This window comes from Anguilla rostrata, chromosome 19 (assembly GCF_018555375.3).
Source record: "Anguilla rostrata isolate EN2019 chromosome 19, ASM1855537v3, whole genome shotgun sequence".
NCBI classification, from domain to species: Eukaryota; Metazoa; Chordata; class Actinopteri; order Anguilliformes; family Anguillidae; genus Anguilla; species Anguilla rostrata.
The window spans coordinates 14,760,864-14,779,981 of record NC_057951.1 but is presented as its reverse complement, the minus strand read 5'-3'; the positions used below and the strand labels follow the sequence as shown (position 1 = coordinate 14,779,981).

Genomic DNA, 19,118 nt, shown 5'->3' with positions numbered 1-19,118 from the left:
GCAATGGCAGAGGTGAACATGCACAGGTATACCATTCAAAAACCAATCTGTCTTGGAATTGCTGTTCTTCTATGATAACATTTATCAAAAAAAACTGAGATATAAAAAATAAATGGCATAAAAACTGATATAAAATATATAGGTGAGTGGGTGGGGTTGAGGACAGAGGAGGAGACTGTAAACAAAGGACAGGACCACAGCAAGCCTAAAAATCTTGTACAGTATGTCTTTAAAGAAATGCCACCAGTCAGACATGGCACTGAAAAGCAGAATTGTTCTGAGTCAACTGCACCACACAAAGGTAAACAAGAGGGTTCGCTCCGAGCAACACGTGCGGTCAGTCATTTAAAATGGACGCCACATACTCTCGCTTTGTTTGTCTTGCTTTGAAATCAGCTGGTTTTGATTAATGTCTGGAGCAAGTACGGTGGCCCTGCCAGGACACATTTATAAAAGTGCCACAGTTCGCTTACAGCCTAGATTCTGCTGACACTTTGCCCTTTCCCCACCGCCAACATTTCCCTTTTTGGACCAAAACTGATCGAAGTGCTGCTGATGATAACCCTGCTATTTTTACCTCTAAGTGAACACCATGTACCTGCAATGACTGCATGTTGTAATACAGTGAGGTCCACATTATAGTTAGAAAGAGGCCTGTCTTTGAAAAGCGAGGGGGAGTTGACTTACCAAGATGGCCGACGTGCCACATGGGGTCGAGGGCGGTGTATTTTCCGTGGAAGACGATCAGCATGGGCGGCGTGGCCACGCCCCCAGACATGGCGCTGCTGTACAGGTTGTTCCTGCGGGAAGAAGACGGCGTTGCTGCAGATTTGGGCGCTAACGCGTGTGTGTGCGCCCGGCTCACTTCAGACAGGCGGTTGGAACAGGAAGGCTGATCTAAGCTAATAAGCGCGGCTGCCAGTTAGCATTGCTCAGCATTACCCAGCATTCCCCAATGCCAGAGAGAGAGAGAGTGGAGCTGCTACTATGACCTACAGAGCTCTGCCTTTAAACTGTAGGCTCAGATAAGTGAGCAGGCCTCTAACTGCACGGTGAGGCCTTGGTCGGGAATTCCTGTCTGCCCGTGTCACGAAAAGATAACCAGATGAGATCTAAGAAGTTTTCCAGGTGCACCACCTGATGAAGACCATATGCTGAAATATTTGGACGCTGTGAGAACAGATGTGGAACGAACACTGAGATCACGTGACGCTGTAGCCACGCTTCTGGGACAACGCTGTGGCGCTGAGATCACGTGACGCTAGATCACGTGACGCTGAGATCACGTGACGCTCACTTGTAGTTCTGCTGCATCCATGTCTCCAGCTGCTTGGTGATCTTCTGGCGCTTCCACATCTCCATGTCGGCGACGAAGACTCCGGGGTTGAAGGAGCAGTCGCTGGGGTTGATCCCCAACTCCCGGACCTCCAGCTTCCTGTAGTCCAGGAACCCCATGTACGTCGTCTAGGAAACCAAATAAAAAACTTCTTACCTGTGTGATACTCCCTCGTCTTACCTGTGGTAGTACAGGTAGGTTCATCACTCACCTGCTCAGTGCAGCTGGTCTTAAACCTGCCTCACCCTGCAGCCTGGTACCTGCACCTCTTATTTAATCCTCAGTATAGATTAGCATAACTGACATGCGGCCTGTCTCTCGCTCACCTGCATGCCCATGGTGCGCACCACCTCAGACGGCAGGTCACAGTCGCTGGCGAATGCAGCCGCATGTCCCGGCTTCAGCTTGGTGTTGTACAGCTCCTGGATATCCCCTGGGTCAGAGAACACGGGCCTGTGTGTAATCTTACTGATCCTGGGTCAGAGAACACAGGCCTGTGTGTAATCTTACTGATCCTGGGTCAGAGAACACAGGCCTGTGTGTAATCTTACTGATCCTGGGTCTGTTCTCTGTTGTGTGTCTGTGTTGATTGTTCACACGTCACACAAGAACAGAGTCCCGCCTCTTCTAGGACTCTGACCACTGTACTTCCTTTTTGCAGGAAGCCTGGGACACGCCTATTTTCCTGTGAGGCCTTGCTCTGGCTGAAGGGACAGTCCTGGACCGCTCTCTGTATGTCTTAAGGGACTCGGCTAGTGAGACACCTGGATGTAAGTCACCTATTTCATCACCAAGCACCCTCAAAAGAGCACTCTACCCTGTACGATGTCTACTTACCAATCACTCTCAAAAGAGCACTCTACCCTGTACGATGTCTACTTACCAATCACTCTCAAAAGAGCACTCTACCCTGTACGATGACTCCTTACTAAGCACCCTCAAAAGAGCACTCTACCCTGTACAATGCCTCCTTACTAAGCACCCTCAAAAGAGCACCCTACCTTGCACGATGACATCATCGTCTAAGTAGATGGCTCTCCTGTGTTTGACCAGCAGCGGCAGGTAGAAGCGAACAAAGTTGAGCTGCAAGAGAGCCATGCAGACAGATGGTGAGATCAGACAGGTGAGTGTATGGGGCAGGTGTGCATATGACAGGTGTAAACAGGTAAACCTGCAGGACTCACTGGGTGCAGAAGCTCAGGTCTGGAGGAGTCGGGTCTCACTTTTCCTTTCAAAACCGTGGGGTTGAACTCCAGGATCTTAAACCTGATGTCTTTCAGCTCAGACTTCTGTATGTACTGCCTACAGAAGAAACAGGGACAGGGGTGTTTCATCAAAACATTGACCAATAAGGTTCAGCTCATCTGGAGTTCCGGTGGGGAAGGGGGAAGGATTTCCGTGACGCACCTCACGTACGCGACGTTGTCGTGCAGGGTGACGATGTAGAAGAACACGCTGGCCTCCGTGTTGCTGCGCACGCTGTTAACGGTTGCCATGGCACCGCCCATGCGCTCCTCTGCCGCGCAGATCACGACCAGGATGTCCCCCGCCTCCACCTCCGACACCTCCTCCTCCGCTGCCCCGCTCTTAGCCCCGCCCACAGCCCCACCCGCAGCTCCGCCCACAACACCAGGCTCCGCCCTGACATCTGTGGGATCCAAGAGCAGGAGCGAGGGAAGAGCTGCATGAGTGATGTGTGCTAACACACTACTAGACACAGCAACCATCTCCATGGAAACTTAATAGTGACACTGTTACTGTGGCAACTGATACCCGTTGAAGGTGAGTGTACCTGTGTGGCTCGGAGGTGACGGTGCTCTGTACATCCTGCTGTACAGGATGATGTACACCATGAAGATCAGCAGCCCCAGGAGGATCCTGTTTACTGTAACACAGAGAAGAGGGAGGTAAGCCTCAACCTACAGGGGGACCAGTTTAACTGTAACACGGGGAGGAGAATGAACTGTGGGTACGTTCCAACCGCTTATTTGCTTACCTCCTTGCTTCCTGTCCTAGTATGGAAGGCCAAATGGGTCAAAATATGTGAAATTGGAGTCTGGAATCAGGCCTGGACAACGTTAGATGCTCCTCCAAGGAGCGTGGAGCTAGGAGGGTGCCGAGGAACACTTGGCTAGGAAACGAGTGCATCCTTCGGGAAGTAGTATTTCGAAACGAGTGACGTTTGAACGACCTGTGGACCCACCTCTCCCCATCTGCCTCGCCTCTCCCCATCTGCCTCACCTCTCCCCATCTGCCTCGCCTCTCCCCATCTGCCTCGCCTCTCCCCATCTGCCTCGCCTCTCCCCATCTGCCTCGCCTCTCCCCATCTGCCTCACCTCTCCCCATCTGCCTCGCCTCTCCCCATCTGCCTCGCCTCTCCCCATCTGCCTCACCTCTCCCCATCTGCCTCACCTCTCCCCATCTGCCTCGCCTCTCCCCATCTGCCTCGTCTGTGAGAGTCTGTGGCCTCAAACTGAAGCTTGAATGAGCGTAATACACGTTTCCTTGATTCCTCTGTCTGCACATCCGTTCCTTGCTTCCTTTCCTTGCATCCTCCGATGGGTGGATGTAGGAGCAAGGAAAGGATGCGAGCAGATAAAATAAGCGATTAGAATGCACCCAAGTTGACCGTGTGATTCCAGATGTCAATCACAAGTATATTTTGGACCCGTTTGGTCTTCCATACTAGGAAAGGAGGCAAGGGAAGGAAGCAAGGAGGTATAAAATAAGTGGTTGGAATGTACCCTGTGTTTCGAATCCCAGTTACACTTACTGTGTACTGACTGCCTACACACTGCACTTCTGCATTTGACAGCACACTTGGTTGAAATACATAATAGGAATACTCTTTAGAAACTGATAAAATTGGCAAGCACTTCTGCGCATCTCTGCAATGAAAGACGTTACCAAACTGAAACGGTCAGTGATACGAAAGAAGGAATTGTGTGACTGTGAGAGTCCTGGCTCCAGTGAAGACGATCAGTGCGACTGTATCTCAGACAGGCTCTGCTCAGCAGAATACACTCAGAAACTGGGCTCCAGCTGCAGCTCGCTCTGTGTTGGACATTTGGCGACGTTGTGTGATTAGACAGACAGCATCTTTAACTTGTGAACATTACCACAGTATTGGCAAGCTTTTTCATTATGGTACAGTTGTACAGCTGAGAGGAGAGTTCAACATCTTTTATTATTTAAATAATCACACTTTCCTGGTTATCTCAACTGCTGTGTTCCAGAACACACACATGCACTTATTCTCCCTCTCTCTCTCCCTCTCTCCCTCTCTCTCTTGCTGTCTCTCTCTCCCTTGCTTGCGCTCTCTCTCTCTTGCTCTCTCTCTCCCTCCCTCACTGTCTCTCTCACTCACTCCAATCACTCACGTATTCTCTCTCTCTCTCTCTCTCTCTCTCTCTCTCATACTCTGGTTACCTCATCACTTCTGCCCCTGAAGAGTCTGGCAAAACTCTTGTCTGGAATCTCTGCTATCAGATACAAAAACATTCTGGCACGCAAACACACACACACACACACACACACACACACACACCCGCCCGCACACGCACACCTGCACACACATGCTTACACACACACACGCACTCTAATCCCTGAGTTATGGTTGTAAGGACGCATTCCAGCAGTGCTGGGGAATAATCCTGGGAGGCTCGCTGTGCCTTCAGTGAAAGCAGCCACAGACTCAGACTGAGGTGATTTAGGGTCCCTGCCCCGCTATGCAGGGTCCCGTGCAGCGCGTGTTTCTGCCCTGTCAGCAGGGCCTGGGGGGGGGGCAGTGCTGCACAGCTGCGTCCCCCTCTGACCCACCGTTACCGCTCCGCTCCTCTCCCCCCCCAGGGCCCGGCCGCTGCTCTACCAGCTGTGGTTCCACTGCCCCCCCCCACGGCCCTGGAGCATTCTGCTGACCCCCCCACTCCGCCCCCTTGGCCCTGTATGGATAAGAGATGAGCCCCCTGCTCCAGTGGTAATGTTGTCTTACTGTTCACCATTCACTCTAAGACTCAATGTGTGAATGAATGATGGGGTGTGTGTGTGTGAGTGAATGACAGGGTGAGCGGGTGAGTGTGAGTGAATGACAGGGTGAGCGGGTGAGTGTGAGTGAATGACAGGGTGAGCGGGTGAGTGTGAGTGAATGACAGGGTGAGCGGGTGAGTGTGAGTGAATGACAGGGTGAGCGGGTGAGTGTGAGTGAATGACAGGGTGAGTGGGTGAGTGTGAGTGAATGACAGGGTGAGCGGGTGAGTGAGTGAAACAGGCCAGGTTCCAGGACGCACGTCTCACTCACGCTTTCTCAGAAGAGCCATTTTTCTCCAGGCGCCATCTGCAAAGGAGAAGCCAGAATGAAGCATCTGTGAGCCCAAACTCCAGCCCCCTGCAGCTCAGCGTGGATACAGGTGAGAATGCACAGGCAGAGCACACACACACACACACACACACACACACACACACACAGTTAGGATCACACATCCCTCACACACACACACACACACAGTTAGGATCACACATCCCTCACACGGCGCATAACAGACTGACACAGAGAGACCACACACACATTGATAGTCTCAGTGTATGAGTCAGTGTGTGGTAGCCTCAGTGTATAAGTCAGTGTGTGATAGTCTCAGTGTGTGTGTGAGAGGCACAGATAGACAGGGGCTTTGTTTGAAGTGAGTATCAGGCTCGTATTTCACTTTGGGGATCAGAAGGCAGTTGAAAGAGGCTCTTTCTGCACGCATGTGGATCTGTTTTTACGGGATTCTCATCACTTCCTTACTGGTGGCATTATGTATGAGTTTCAGTGTGCCCCTCTCTCCACCTCTCCCTTATCTCCTCTCCCTCCCCCATCTGTCCTCTCCTTTCCTTCTACATTTTCCAGTTCAGACACCCAGAGCGTCAGCATTCCATTCGCATTTCATTCAGGACAATGCAGAGAAAGCGATGTATATAATCTCAGTTTTAGTTTCACAGCACCAGAGAGGCTTCCCTTTGAGTCCGCTCTGAAGCCCTGGAGTGGAAACGCACACTCGCTGGTTAGGTAACATTATGGATGCCTGAACACGGGGTCTGCAGATTGGTCATTAGTAACATGTGGGAACCGTCACGCAACACCAGAAGCACAAACTGCCAGTGACTTCACATAGAACAGGGGCATCGAGGAGAAACTTTAAATTAAATTAAATTAAATTAAAACAGATAGAGCATTTAAACATGTTTTTGTCATGGTGATTTGAAAATGATACATTGTCCATGGAAAACAGGAAAAAAACACGATTACTTGGAGAGAGAACAAAAAACTGGCACAGACTAAGGGTGGAGGATGGGTTTTAGGCACTGTTTGGTTATCCTGTAGATAAGAACTTTGTGTGCTGCCAGTTGTTTTATGGTTTGGCCATGTGAAAGACTGCAGTAGTGGTTTGACTGCGTGTGGTTTTGGTGCGTGTGTGTGTGTGTGTGTGTGTGCGTGTGTGTGCGTGCGTGCGTGCGCCTTTGTGTGTATCTGCTCCTGTGCCTGCGTTTGTGTTCTGTTGTTTGCATTAGCAGTGACTATGTGCCAGTGGCCTAGACTGCACACTGCACATGTAATGCATGACATGAAATGCTAATTTCACAAATTTAGTGAAGAATATTTAAAAACATTTCACTCATTAAAAGCAAAATGTTACGATGAGCAGTTGATAATGATCCGTGAGTAAATGACATACTGTACAAATGTATTTCATATTTAGTTGAATGTGCACCTCTTGGGTCTTCTTCTCTGTATGCTACACACCGAGACACACTGCAGTGAAGGATCTGGTGTGTCTTTCAGCTCTATGGTGATTCCTCCGGTGAATCGCTATGGTGATGCATAAAACCAAACCTATGCAGCTGTTGTGCCAGTGCATGTTAACTGAACAAGACACAAATGCTTTTGTTTCAAAGTAGAATTTAGAGCAATAAATGATATTTCTGACCGGTGTAAAAGCAGCAGGATTTGAGATTGTGTTTGTTTAACTTTCTCAGCTTGTGCCTTTAAAAGCTGGACAAGCGTACACGAGGATCCATGAGTCATAATTTAATCAACCGGGACACTGTCCCAGACCTCTGATACTTCCAAAAGATCACTGCAGTTTGTTAAAGGAATCTGTGCACTAACATTTGTGTTTCTTGTAAAGAAAAGGGTAAAACAAAATCTTTCTTTCCCTCTGTTTCTAATTCTACCTCCTTTCCTTCTCCCTCAGAGCTGCTGTCCAACTTTCACAGACTGTGCCGGGACACCCTCCCCTCACCCCCCCCCCCCACCCCCACCCCCGCCCCCCGCCCCGGCACACTGGGAGACCACTGGCTCAGCGGAGAGCTATTCTCTTTTGCCAAACACTGCTCCGGTTTTATTGAGCCTGGCTCGCAGTCCAGCACTGTACTGGGGAGAGACAACACGACGACGCGGTGATGCGCAGCGTCAGACGGAGGAGATGCCGCTTCACCACAGCTCGGGTAAAACACCGGCGGAGCGGCCGAGCGTGGCAGCTCGTGCACAACGTTTGCACAACGTTCCTCTAACGGTACAGCAACGTTTCCATGCTGGTACAGCTGAGCTGTCCTCGATTCACAACCACTAAAAAAGGATATAAAAACGCTCCTCATTCACACCAGATGCAGGGCAAAAGGGAGAGAACTGTTCCAGCAATACTTAACCGCAACCACCATTACCACCACGTGTAATGAAACGAGAAAAAAAATGGTTTTGGCTTATCGCTTAGATTTTTACTTTATCTCTATGAAACATGTATGGAGGTGATATTTCAATGCAGGAACGTCTGATGCGTCAATTTAAGGGTCCTGCGCCGTCATTTCAGCACACGAGTGACATCATAATATCTATAGGATTTCTATAGGATTACTGCAGTCGCGAACCACAGCCATTGTTCTTTAAAGTGCGTATTCTAGTATAGAGGCGGGGTGGCACTGAACACTGATACCAGAAATTAGAACCTAAATTTTGAAGCTTTCTCCGTAGTTCCGTTAATCTACTATAAAAGATTAATGTATGAAATTGTTTGCACTCCCTCGATGCGTTATTGATTTCATCTTTTTTCGAAAAACGATCCACAAGTGCAGTGCGTACTGTTTGATAACATTTTGTTCCAGCGCAACTACACGTTAGTTTTACACTGTCTAAGGTTGTACACTGTGACGTTTGAGAACTCGAGTTTTCTAACTCATGATTCAAGCAAGATGTAGAAATATAGTTTGTAAGACAAACCAGTTCTCCTTCCAAACTTAGTTATAGTTACATCTTTATATGCTGTAGCCTGTTTTAAAATAAACATAACATATATTTGATTATTATGTATATTGCCATCCTTAAAATTAATTTTCCACTACTCTTACAGTTGTAAAAGATTCGAACGCGGATGATTGACTCCTTAACGTGCAGAATTAATAGTTTTTTCTTGGCAAACCTAAGGTCCGTCTGTTGCAACATGTACAGCAACAAAATTCAAATTTTTAAGTTTTATCATGTATTGGGGTCAATATGAAATCACTTCACGTACCAGTTTTGTAATGCGCAAAAAGGGTCTGCTCTTCTAGTCCAATTCACGCGAAATCCGCCGCACAAGATCCATAGTGTTTGCGGAGCGTCTCGCTGGGGTTGATGGGCGTGTCGGTGGAGCAGATTGAATGCTCTCTCTCTCGCGCTGGTTTTCAGGAAGTTCTTTCCAGATGTGCCCCGTCTCGCGCAGCTTTCGTTCATCGGGGGGGGGGGGGTTGGCGTGACGCCAACCAGAGGCCAGAGTTGCTGCTCAAAAGTACTGGATTTTTTTGGTTTTATATAATCAAAAAAATAATATGCATGCTTTCTTCCTGAGTCGTTGCATTCATTAATGTTCTTATGTTCCGGAGACAACGAAATGCAAAATATGTTTACAAAACAGAATATATTGGATATGCATACCCATTCATTATATGTATGTTACTTTTGGAATATTGTTTTCTTTACAATCACCTTTTAGATCCCCACTGAATCCTGTGAATAGTTTAGTTAGTCATGCCACAATGAAACCACTGGAACAATTTTAAAAGCACAACACAATCTAAAGCACTAACTCTTGTGGTCATTTTTGTGGATCTGCAAAGCTTAACATTTTGTATCGTATTCAGACAATTCACCAAAGCAAGAATTCACTGAGAAAATAAATCCGAGCAGGATTCGAAGAAACAGTATCCAATAACAAAAAAGTAAGATATTTTTTTCAAATTGCAGGAGGCCTACTCCACAAACCAAAATCAATTAATAAAATTTTTTTCCCCCAATAATATTAGGCAAACTTGCACCTTAAATCAGGCCATTCTGACCTGCCTATAGCCTCTTGTTCGCTTGGCTACAGCCACAATGACATCGGAGTAGATGAATATGTGCAGTTTCACATCCACATCAAGCTCCACCAATAAATATATCTGGATACCTGATATGCTGAGACCCAGCAGAAAAAAAGTTTACATTATTTTCTCTTTTTTGACATGATACAAGTGCCTTGGGTGACAAAAACATGTTGCAGTGAAAATATATATTCAAAACTTATTTATTTGACAGAATGTCTCTTGTAGTGTAGGTTTCACCATAATAAAATATGTGGTTATTGAGATGCCCATACAGGGGACGAAAATCAATTGCTGGCTCTTTAGAGGATATATCCTCGGTGCTGAACTCAGTATTTTACAGCACCAACTCAATGAGTAGCCTATCTCAACTGCGATCAGTCCTGCACAATTAGTTCATACATTAATCGCAGAAGGGGTTATATACGAACTGTAATGTATGTATTATAACGATGGAGGTAAAAAAAAAAAAAAAGTAGGAGAACAAATGACCATAGAAGAAGTCGCTCTAATGACGTCTACACAGTTGCAATATGGGATCTGGGCGGACCTATTACCAAAATAATGTCCCACTACTACTCTACGGATAGGGTTAATTGCGGGACTATGGCTGCCGAGGGTCCGCTCTGGAAAAGGGTCCAGTCGTTCTCTGGTCCGGTCCCCAGGTCCAGACACGGGCACAGAGCGGTGGCGATTCGGGAGCTAATAATTGTTTTTGGAGGCGGGAACGAGGGCATAGCTGAAGAGCTGCACGTCTACAACACCGGTATTTGACTGGCATGAAACTGGGGAGCAATCACAGCAGGGGGGGCACACGGACCGTCTTAAAAAAAAAAAAAGTTATGTTGCCAGTGTGCAATGTGCAAACATTAGCGGTTAGCTTAACACTTTGTGCAAACCGTAAACAACAGTGCATCTAAAAAAGCAAAGCATAATGTGTGTGCACGAGTCAACTAATGTTTGCAGGTAACACGCTTGGTTGCGAGCTAGCGAACGTTAGCTCTTATTGTTTAAAAATGCATGTCCCATTCTACAAAATACTTTACACACTGATGTGCGCTGTACTTTCCGTTCTTGTAAATATGTTCAAACTTTCTTGAAGCATTTTAAAAGCACAGTAACAGTGTAGCTAGTGAGCTGTAACTATACTGTATTACTTCCCTACCAAATCGCTGACGTTAGCTGGCTAACGTTGGCTTGCTCGCGCCTGTGGATGGCAGTCGCGCTTGCACCCAACACTTACGATACGTTTTATTTAGCTAGTTATATTATTTAACTATATGGTGAATTGTATTCATTCTGGTTAATTTTAAGGAACTCTAGGCTTGTTTTTAGTTCAAATGGCATTAAAATATCTTGATTTACTTGTCGCCAATTTGCGTCCGAAATGGCTGCTTTGGCGGTTATCCTCTCGGAAGTACACAAACGATGAGGCTAGCTAGCTAACACTGCTAGGGTAGGGTTGGCAGAAATGTTGCGTGCTGTGTTTTGTTTAGATGCGGTTGTTGGAGGGTTTTGAATTTAAACCGGGGAAAGCTGTCTGAACTGAACTGTATCGTAACCTACTTCACTCAGTAACCAACTCGCACGTTTGCGGGTAAATGTAACCACCAGGGTAAACACCAGCGAAGACCGCAGTCGTGGTCATTTATGTATCGTTGTAAAGCTGGGTGTTATGTATTATTTGTAACCGACCGCTTAGCATTATGTTCTAATGTAGGCTGAATTGAATTCCATTTAATCATGATCATGTTTGGAAATTGTGGGGAGTTTTAGTTGAAAACGGTGGTGCGTTTATCACCTTGACCCCCGCCCCTGTTGTTGAGAAGCGTTTATGTGTTATTGTTTCCTGAGGTTTTATTTTTGTAACACACACGTATACAAGCGTTTATTATCTGATATTAGCCTAGGACCAGTGAAGTAGTGCAGTGGTGAATGGTGGATCTAACCACGTTGTGTTTTTATCGGGGGTGTCAGTGTCCAGGCAGTGGTTCCTGCCAGCCGTGCGAGGAGACATCCCCCCAGGATGTGCAGCTCATGGTTTCGTCTGTGAGGGGACCAGGGTCCTGGTGTTTGGAGGGATGGTGGAGTACGGAAAGTACAGCAACAGCCTGTACGAGCTGCAGGTAAGACCCCACTGTGCACCTGTATGAGCTGCAGGTAAGACCCCACTGTGCACCTGTATGAGCTGCAGGTAAGACCCCACTGTGCACCTGTACGAGCTGCAGGTAAGACCCCGCTCTGTACGTAAGGCTCATGCGTGGCCAGGTTTTGCCGCTCTTGTGTTGCTGCATTTCCGGCTTTGTTGTGGTGTCTGTGGTGAACGCGGCTCCCTGAGCTCCCACTTTGGGTTGTGGATAGGAAGCCACATTTAAGAGCGCAGTGTCTCTAAACTCTGGTTTCATGTAGTTTTGCTTTTGTTCTTGCTGTGTTGTTGGATCGCATGCTGCTGATTGTGTTGGTGATGACCCTCCCGGGTTTTTGCAGGCAAGCCGATGGCTGTGGAAAAAATTGAAACCCCGCCCCCCAAGGAATGCCCCTCCCCCTTGCCCTCGCCTTGGCCACAGCTTCACCCTGTGGGGGAACAAGTGCTACCTTTTTGGGGGGCTGGCCAACGACAGCGAGGACTCCAACAGCAACATTCCCAGGTAGGACGGACGGACGGACGGACGGACTGGCTGACTGACTGGGTGGCTGGCTAGCTGGCTGGCTGGCTGGCTGGCTGGCTGACTGACTGGTGCTGGTGTGACTGGGTGGCTGGTTGACTGACTGGGTGGCTGGCTGGCTGACTGACTGACTGGGTGGCTGGCTGGCTGGCTGGCTGACTGGCTGACTGGCTGACTGACTGACTGACTGACTGGGTGGCTGGCTGGCTGACTGACTGGGTGGCTGGCTGGCTGGCTGACTGACTGGGTGGCTGGCTGACTGACTGACTGACTGACTGGGTGTGGGATTTAAGGCCGTCGAAAGGGGGCGCTGTTGGCCCTTAATGCAGCTCTCTCCTGCATGTCTCTTCTGCAGGTACTTGAACGATTTCTTTGAGCTGGAGCTGCAGACGTCCTCGGGGGTGAAGGGGTGGGTGGTCCCCGAGACGCGGGGTGGGGGGCCCTGTCCGCGGGAGTCCCACACGGCGGTGGTCTACTGCAGCAAGGGGACCTACTCCCCAAAACTCTACATCTTCGGCGGGATGAGGGGGCAGCGCCTGTCTGACCTCTGGCAGCTGGACATCGGTAACGCTCACTGACCCAGCCGTCCCATCACTATCAGTATTGGGCTATCAGTGGCTATCATGCTAGTGTGACTTGCTTGTGTCACCAGCGGTGAAGCTAACTGATCTCCGACTGCTGTGTGTCTCCTAGAAACCATGACCTGGTCAACACCAGATACCAAGGGACCGCCCCCTCTTCCCAGAAGCCTTCACTCTGCCAACGTTATAGGAAACAAGTAAAGAGAACCTTGTGTTTGTGTGTGTGTGCGTTTGTATGTGTGTGCAGAGTGTAGTACCCATTATCGCGTATCTGGTGTTGTAGCTCCTTTGTACTGATCTTTGTGTAAAACTTCAGATGGGCAGGTACAGGTGGGGTAGATTCTGTGTTCAGGTGGACAGGTACAGGTGTTGCGGAGTCTGTGTTCAGGTGGACAGGTACAGGTGTTGCGGAGTCTGTGTTCAGGTGGACAGGTACAGGTGGTGTAGATTCTGTGTTCAGGTGGACCGTGTCTCTCTCCTGTGCTCAGGATGTACGTGTTTGGTGGGTGGGTGCCGGTGGTGAATGCTGAGGACCGGCCCAATGCCTTAGGAACAGAGTGGGTCTGCACCAACTCCCTGTGTGAGCTCAACCTCGGTCAGTACCACAAGCACTAAAACACACACACCACCCACGCGACACAGACATAACCACAACACAAGCATGCACACACATCACAACAGCACACAAACACAACACTACATGCACACCACTCACACACAACACACACTAGCAGTGTGTGTGTGTGTGTGTGTGTGTGTGTCGGAGTGTGTGACCGTGCCTCTGTCCCTCAGACACGCTGACGTGGCGGACTCTGAGGCCCGAGCGGCAGCAGGAGGAGGGGAAGGCCTGTGGGCCCCGGGCGCGAGCCGGGCACTGCACCGCCTCCATCGGCTCCCGCCTGTACGTCTGGAGCGGCCGCGACGGCTACCGCAAGAGCTGGAACTACCAGGTGTGCTGCAAGGACCTGTGGTACCTGGAGACAGGTGAGCACGGGGCCTGCCTAAGGGGACTTCACAGCATCTAAACTGGGCTGCTGCTGTTCACCAGCCTCCGGTGGGCCTGTGATTGGCTGCAGTGGCGCTCAGGCAGGTGTGATTGGCTGCAGTATCGTCCAGGGATGTGTGATTGGCTTCAGTGTTGCCCCGGGATGTGTGATTGGCTGTAGTATCGCTCAGGGAGGTGTGATTGGCTGCAGTGTTGCCCAGGGAGCTGTGATTGGCTGCTGCGCCGAGAGGGAGGTTTTCAGTGTTGCTGGATTGTCCTGGCCTCATCATGCCCGTGAGCTCCTCCAGCGCTCTGATTGGTCCCTCTCCGCCCTGCAGAGAAGCCCTCCATGCCGGCCGCGGTGTTCCTGGTGAAGGCCACCATCAGCATGCTGCACGTGGCCTGGCGCCCCCTGCCTGCGGCAGACAGTTACCTCCTCCAGCTGCAGCCCGTGGCCCCGCCTCCAGCGCCACCGCCGGGCCCGTCTGACACGCCTGCCAGTCAGCCGCCAGCCAATGGGGCAGGTTCAGGGGCGGAGCAAGATGCGACTGGTAAGCAGGCTTGACTGACAATTTATTTGTAATGGCAAACCAGGGTAAAGACTGAGAGGGGCTTGTGTAGAGTTACAGCAGTAACTGCTGCTCTTCATCAGTGAAGACATGCCCATTCTTCACTGATGGGGGGGGGGGTTTTTAGAGAGAGAGAGCGAGAGAGCGAGAGAGAGAGAGAGAGAGAGGCCTTTACGTAACACCCTTCACATAAGCCACTTTCGCCTGTCATCTTTTCCTTCTCCTCTTCTTCTCTCTTCCAGGGGTGCAGCCTCCCCAGCTCCCTGACAGCTCGGCCTACGCTGGAGAGACGGCTCAGGGGGGAGAGAGCGCCCCCTGTGGGCAGGTTAGCAGATGGAGCCAGGAGCACTTCATCACTCTGGTTTTTAAGATTTTTTATCGCTCCTTCTCAACTGTACATGAAATGTATAGCTAAGTATTTTCAGAACTAGTATTAAGATTTTATAATGTGGTGTTTGACCACTGAAGTATATTTTTCTCAGTTGTATGGCAGTAATTCTATGCTCACAGTTTGAATTTATATTAAGAAACGTTTTGCTTATTGCTAAATTTAAGTATTTGTTCATGATTGGATTTTATATAAATGATGTGTGATAGGCTATTACAACTGTACTTCAAAACTTGGTAAGCTCTTCTTGAAGGACTGTGCTTTTCTTTGCTGTCCTGCTGTTTGAGTGTTGTTTCTGATGGTGTGGCAGAACTCAGGTGGTTTCAGGGTGTAAAGGCTGTTGAGAGGCTTGTGCACATGGAGAGAGGAAGACTGGAAGGGTCGTCCTGAATCTGTCTCTCTCCCCCCAGGAGCCCATCCACTCTGCTGGGGGGGGCCAGGGCGGGCAGGAGACCCCCATGGAGGTGGAGTCCGCTCCACAGCAGTACCCCCCAGAGGACCAGAGGGGCGCCACCCAAAAGAGCCACACCCCAGAAAGAGGTACAGCCACAATGTTCCGACAGACACTAGCACACACACCTGTCCCTGTTTGGGTGTGACAGAGCTGGGCAGTCCTGCAGTACTGACACTTAAACTGCTTGAGTCATCACGCAAAATCTGACCCACCCTCCTGCTGGAATCGGCCGTCTTATGTGGCCTGAACTGGCTGCCATTTTCCTGTTTGTGTTTATTCATTAATGCCTGAACAGATTCCCTGGGGCCCTCATTTTTAAAGAATATATTCAGGAATGTTGAGCTGTGTTGCTGTGGAAAAGTGAGCTGAACTGTGACCCCTGACCCTTGACCCTCTTGTGTGTCCTCAGTGGTCGTGTGTAAGGAGGAAGGTCAGGAGTACAGCCTGTGTGCGGGGGACCCCTCGGGTAACACCCAGCTCTTGGAGAGCGGGTTTGACAGTGGCAACGCCCAGCACTGCAGCGGATCCCAGCATCAGCCAGGTACCAGGGAACTGAGCACATGGGGAACGGTGTGCAGTCCACCGGCGGGGCAGCTGTGCTAATGTCTGTCCTCTTTCTTCCAGACCAGGGACACGCCACGGCTGCCTCCGCTCCGAACTCGGTAAGACTGCGCTGTTCCTGACACAGAGCGCGTGGTGTGCGCTGACCGCACGCCTGCGCTGCCCGCACGCCTGCCTCTTCTCCAGCGTTTCCCTCTCCTGTTCCATTTCCCATGGTGCCTTGGGTCTTCAGTGTCTGTGCGGCCCCCCCATCAGCCAATCAAAGCTTCACTGTTCCCCCCTCCCTCACAGGTGCCTCTGACAGGCGAAAGGTCACATGACCACATGTGGTATGATGTGGGCGTGTTCAGGACCCTCTTTTCGGAAGTCACTCAGTACTCCCTCCCTCCGGAGAACACCCAGGGCACGGTGAGTGGGAAACAGACACACTGCTCTGAACGTGTGGAAGCAAGATGGGGTAGGCTTAACCCTAACCCTCTCCCCCTGGCTCCTCCCCCCTCCCCCTGGCTCCTCCCCCCTCCCTGCAGGGTAAAGTTGGGGAGCCCTCGGACTGCTCCGGGCGGGAGAAGCAGGATCTGTCTCCGGGGGTGACCTACAGGTTCCGAGTGACCGGGATCAACTCCTGCGGACAGGGAGACTTCGGCCCCGTCAGCGAGTTCAAGACCTGCCAGCCGGGCTTCCCTGGAGCGCCCTCTGCTGTCAAGATCACCAAGGTGCAGCCCGATCACGTCCCTGCACAGCCACGCACAGCCCACGGGCCCCAGTCCTGTCTGCCATTTCATCCAAATTATCTCTTGGTTCCCTTGTCACCCCCCCAGGCCTCCGACTCGGCCCATATCACCTGGGAATCTCCCGCCTCTCCTTCTGGAAAGATCCTGGAGTACTCCATGTACCTGGCGGTGCGGAAGACCCGGTCCGGCACGGCGTTGGACCCGCCGGGCGAGCTGGCCTTCATCCGGGTGTACCGCGGCACCAAGACGTCCTGCACCGTCACCTCCACCCACCTGAGCAACGCCCACATCGACTGCTCCGCCCGCCCCGCCCTGGTCTTCCGCATCGCCGCCAAGAACGAGCAGGGCTACGGCCCCGCCACGCAGATCCGCTGGCTGCAGGGTAACAGGCTCCGCCCTCCACGCGCCGTCTGCCCTGTCATTCGCTCGTCTTTCTGTCCGTCTCCCCGTCTCCCAATCATGTGTCTCATCTTCCCATCTCCCAATCAGTCTCTCATCTTCACTGTTCTGTTCTGTTCTTAATTCTGAATGGTCTTGCGCTGTTACTTCTCTGGTCTGTTGCTGTCCGTGTGCTGTGCTGTGTTGTCAGTTACACTCTTACACAGAGCTACAGGGGGCTTTGACACCCCACAGCCCCTAAATCAAACCCAAACTCTTACTGCTGTTTCTTTATGAAGCTCTTCTCAGCGTCAGTGATGTTCAGCTAGCGCTGAAAACTGAAAGCTAGGTTGCACATGCCCTTCCCTCCTGCCGAAGGTTATATTTATCCATAATTGGCAAATCACCAATGTTCCACCGTTTGCCTTCACCAGAACTTGAAGGCAAAAGATTGGTTATTTGACAGTTGCGTTGGGAAGGTTTGCATCCGAGTTGTTGTGGGTTGTTCTGTCTCGTTGCGTTTCTGTGCGTTTCCTTCCCCTCTTGCCGTAAAGCTGTCATTGAGCACGGGCGTATCTGATCTTTCAGACACGAGCAGGCTGAAGGCCCCGCAGCCACACCCAGAGCTCGGCACCACAGACGCCGTCGCCGTGGATACGGCCAGCAGGTAGCGCTTCTCACTGGAGTACAGACCCAGCCTCCCCCATGCCTCACCACACTTCCTCTCTAAAGAAATTCAACATTTTTCCCCTTTTTCTCTCTCTCTCAGCTCCACATCGTGATGAACTCCGAGCTTCCAGCCATCACCTGCAAGGGTATTTAGAGTGACCAACACACCAAGTGTGCTACGAAACCACTAAGAGTTTTTATACCTATTTTTTTACGCTTTTGTTTTTTGCACATATGTACATATATTTTATCAGGAATTAGACCACACCCCGCCCTGGAGTCATCCTTGAGGTTTGCATCTCTGCAGACATGAGTGATTGCCGTTAGCCTGTCAGTCTGTGTCCGTTTCATGACTGGGATTCGTTGCTTTTTTTCCCAGAGAACTTTGCATTTCCTGACTGCTGTTGTCCACACATTTTTGTGCCTTATTAACTATGATGGATCCTGGGATTCTCACCTTGACTGACCCCACCCACACAGTATGTGTTTTGTGATTGGAGGCTGGAAGTCACCCGTGACTCCTGATTGGTTTCTGCCGAAGCCGAGGAGACTACAGTGGCTGACTCTCACATTAAGCCCGAGTAGCTGGCAGCATCCAGAACAAGCCGCTTGCCACGTCAGTTGTAGAGTTGGGATCTTCGGCAGAAAAATATTCTTATATTTGTCAGAAATAAACGGTTATTTCTGTATATTAACCAACATATTGAGTCTGCAAAAGAAACACATAGGAAATAACCCGAGTACATTTCTGCAGTCGTTAGTTAAATTTCCGTTTGTGCGGTGGTTTTATATTTGTCTGTTTTTGTGCTATTGCTGTACCAATCCTATAAAGTTATTAATTAGAATCTTTGAGATACTAGAATTTTAATTAATGCCTGACACTGTACAGCTGTAATGCCCTGTTCCTGCTGTTTGTCTTCGTCATGGTTTAGTCAGTGTCCATTCAGCCTGGCTGTGACAGTACTCTCACGGTGCCACTGAAGGTAGAAGCGGTGCTCAAACGGATTGTGTTACGGTCATCGCCACACTATTCCTGCTCAGAAAACACACCTGCTTTCTTTTAGCCAATGACTGCCTTTAAATCGCTTATCCAGTTTTTTAAACCAATGTTTTGTACCTTGTATTTGGTTATATTTAAAGCATGTATAACGATATGTGAAAGTGTCAATGATGCAGTATAAATGTACAATAGCTGGTCATTTGTCAGCCTCAGAATCTGATTCTGCAGATCAGCTGGACGTACCGGGACGTGCGGTTAGCACGATCATTTGCAGCAGAGCTGCGTTTTTAAAAGGGCGTCCGCGCAGAACCGGCTTGTTCTGTAACAAACACGATCAACATGCTTCTGTTCATCACTGTCGTGTCACACTTCTTAAAAATTCTGAGGACACTAAAATATTCTGAAACCCTCCCGCTACCGCTTTTCGCCT

General features: G+C 49.9%; 2 protein-coding genes across 8 annotated transcripts in view; one reads left to right on the top strand and one right to left on the bottom strand.

The window, feature by feature from the left end:
• glt8d2 (glycosyltransferase 8 domain containing 2) overlaps positions 1-9,040 on the bottom strand; it is an 11,377-nt gene extending 2,337 nt beyond the window's left edge. Inside the window, exons 1-9 of one of the 2 annotated variants that reach the window (XM_064319395.1) lie at positions 8,881-9,040; positions 5,634-5,669; positions 3,129-3,221; positions 2,744-2,984; positions 2,521-2,638; positions 2,338-2,419; positions 1,663-1,769; positions 1,298-1,464; positions 688-800 (exon numbers count right to left, since the gene is read on the bottom strand). In XM_064319395.1, the coding sequence (XP_064175465.1) occupies positions 688-800; positions 1,298-1,464; positions 1,663-1,769; positions 2,338-2,419; positions 2,521-2,638; positions 2,744-2,984; positions 3,129-3,221; positions 5,634-5,652 (940 nt within the window). In that variant the 5' untranslated portion in view covers positions 5,653-5,669; positions 8,881-9,040. The remainder of the gene's footprint in view (positions 1-687; positions 801-1,297; positions 1,465-1,662; positions 1,770-2,337; positions 2,420-2,520; positions 2,639-2,743; positions 2,985-3,128; positions 3,222-5,633; positions 5,670-8,880) is intronic. The other variant, XM_064319397.1, reaches the window with a different exon arrangement.
• hcfc2 (host cell factor C2) lies at positions 7,689-19,101 on the top strand. 6 transcript variants are annotated; one of them, XM_064319379.1, is made up of 17 exons: positions 7,689-7,819; positions 11,684-11,832; positions 12,194-12,354; positions 12,728-12,936; positions 13,066-13,150; positions 13,442-13,548; positions 13,746-13,937; positions 14,277-14,489; positions 14,750-14,868; positions 15,306-15,435; positions 15,759-15,890; positions 15,974-16,011; positions 16,202-16,318; positions 16,438-16,623; positions 16,729-17,023; positions 17,608-17,686; positions 17,789-19,101. In XM_064319379.1, exons 1-17 carry the CDS (start codon positions 7,798-7,800, stop codon positions 17,799-17,801), a joined length of 2,247 nt encoding a protein of 748 aa, XP_064175449.1. In that variant the 5' UTR covers positions 7,689-7,797; the 3' UTR covers positions 17,802-19,101. The 6 variants fall into 6 exon arrangements, with proteins under 6 accessions (XP_064175449.1, XP_064175448.1, XP_064175447.1 ...); XM_064319378.1 differs by lacking the exon at positions 7,689-7,819 and adding an exon at positions 10,227-10,472 and having other exon boundaries at positions 14,750-14,832; XM_064319377.1 differs by lacking the exon at positions 7,689-7,819 and adding an exon at positions 10,227-10,472.
• Positions 19,102-19,118: the final 17 nt, after the last annotated feature.

What these genes read in the sequence shown, in the direction of transcription:
- hcfc2 (XM_064319377.1), top strand. Translation starts at nt 10,271, where the DNA reads ATGTCCCACTACTACTCTACGGATAGGGTTAATTGCGGGACTATGGCT. An exon ending in CCTCTGGCAGCTGGACATCG is followed by an intron (nt 12,937 to 13,065) that starts GTAACGCTCACT and finishes TGTGTCTCCTAG; the next exon opens with AAACCATGACCTGGTCAACA. An exon ending in CCTGTGTGAGCTCAACCTCG is followed by an intron (nt 13,549 to 13,745) that starts GTCAGTACCACA and finishes TCTGTCCCTCAG; the next exon opens with ACACGCTGACGTGGCGGACT.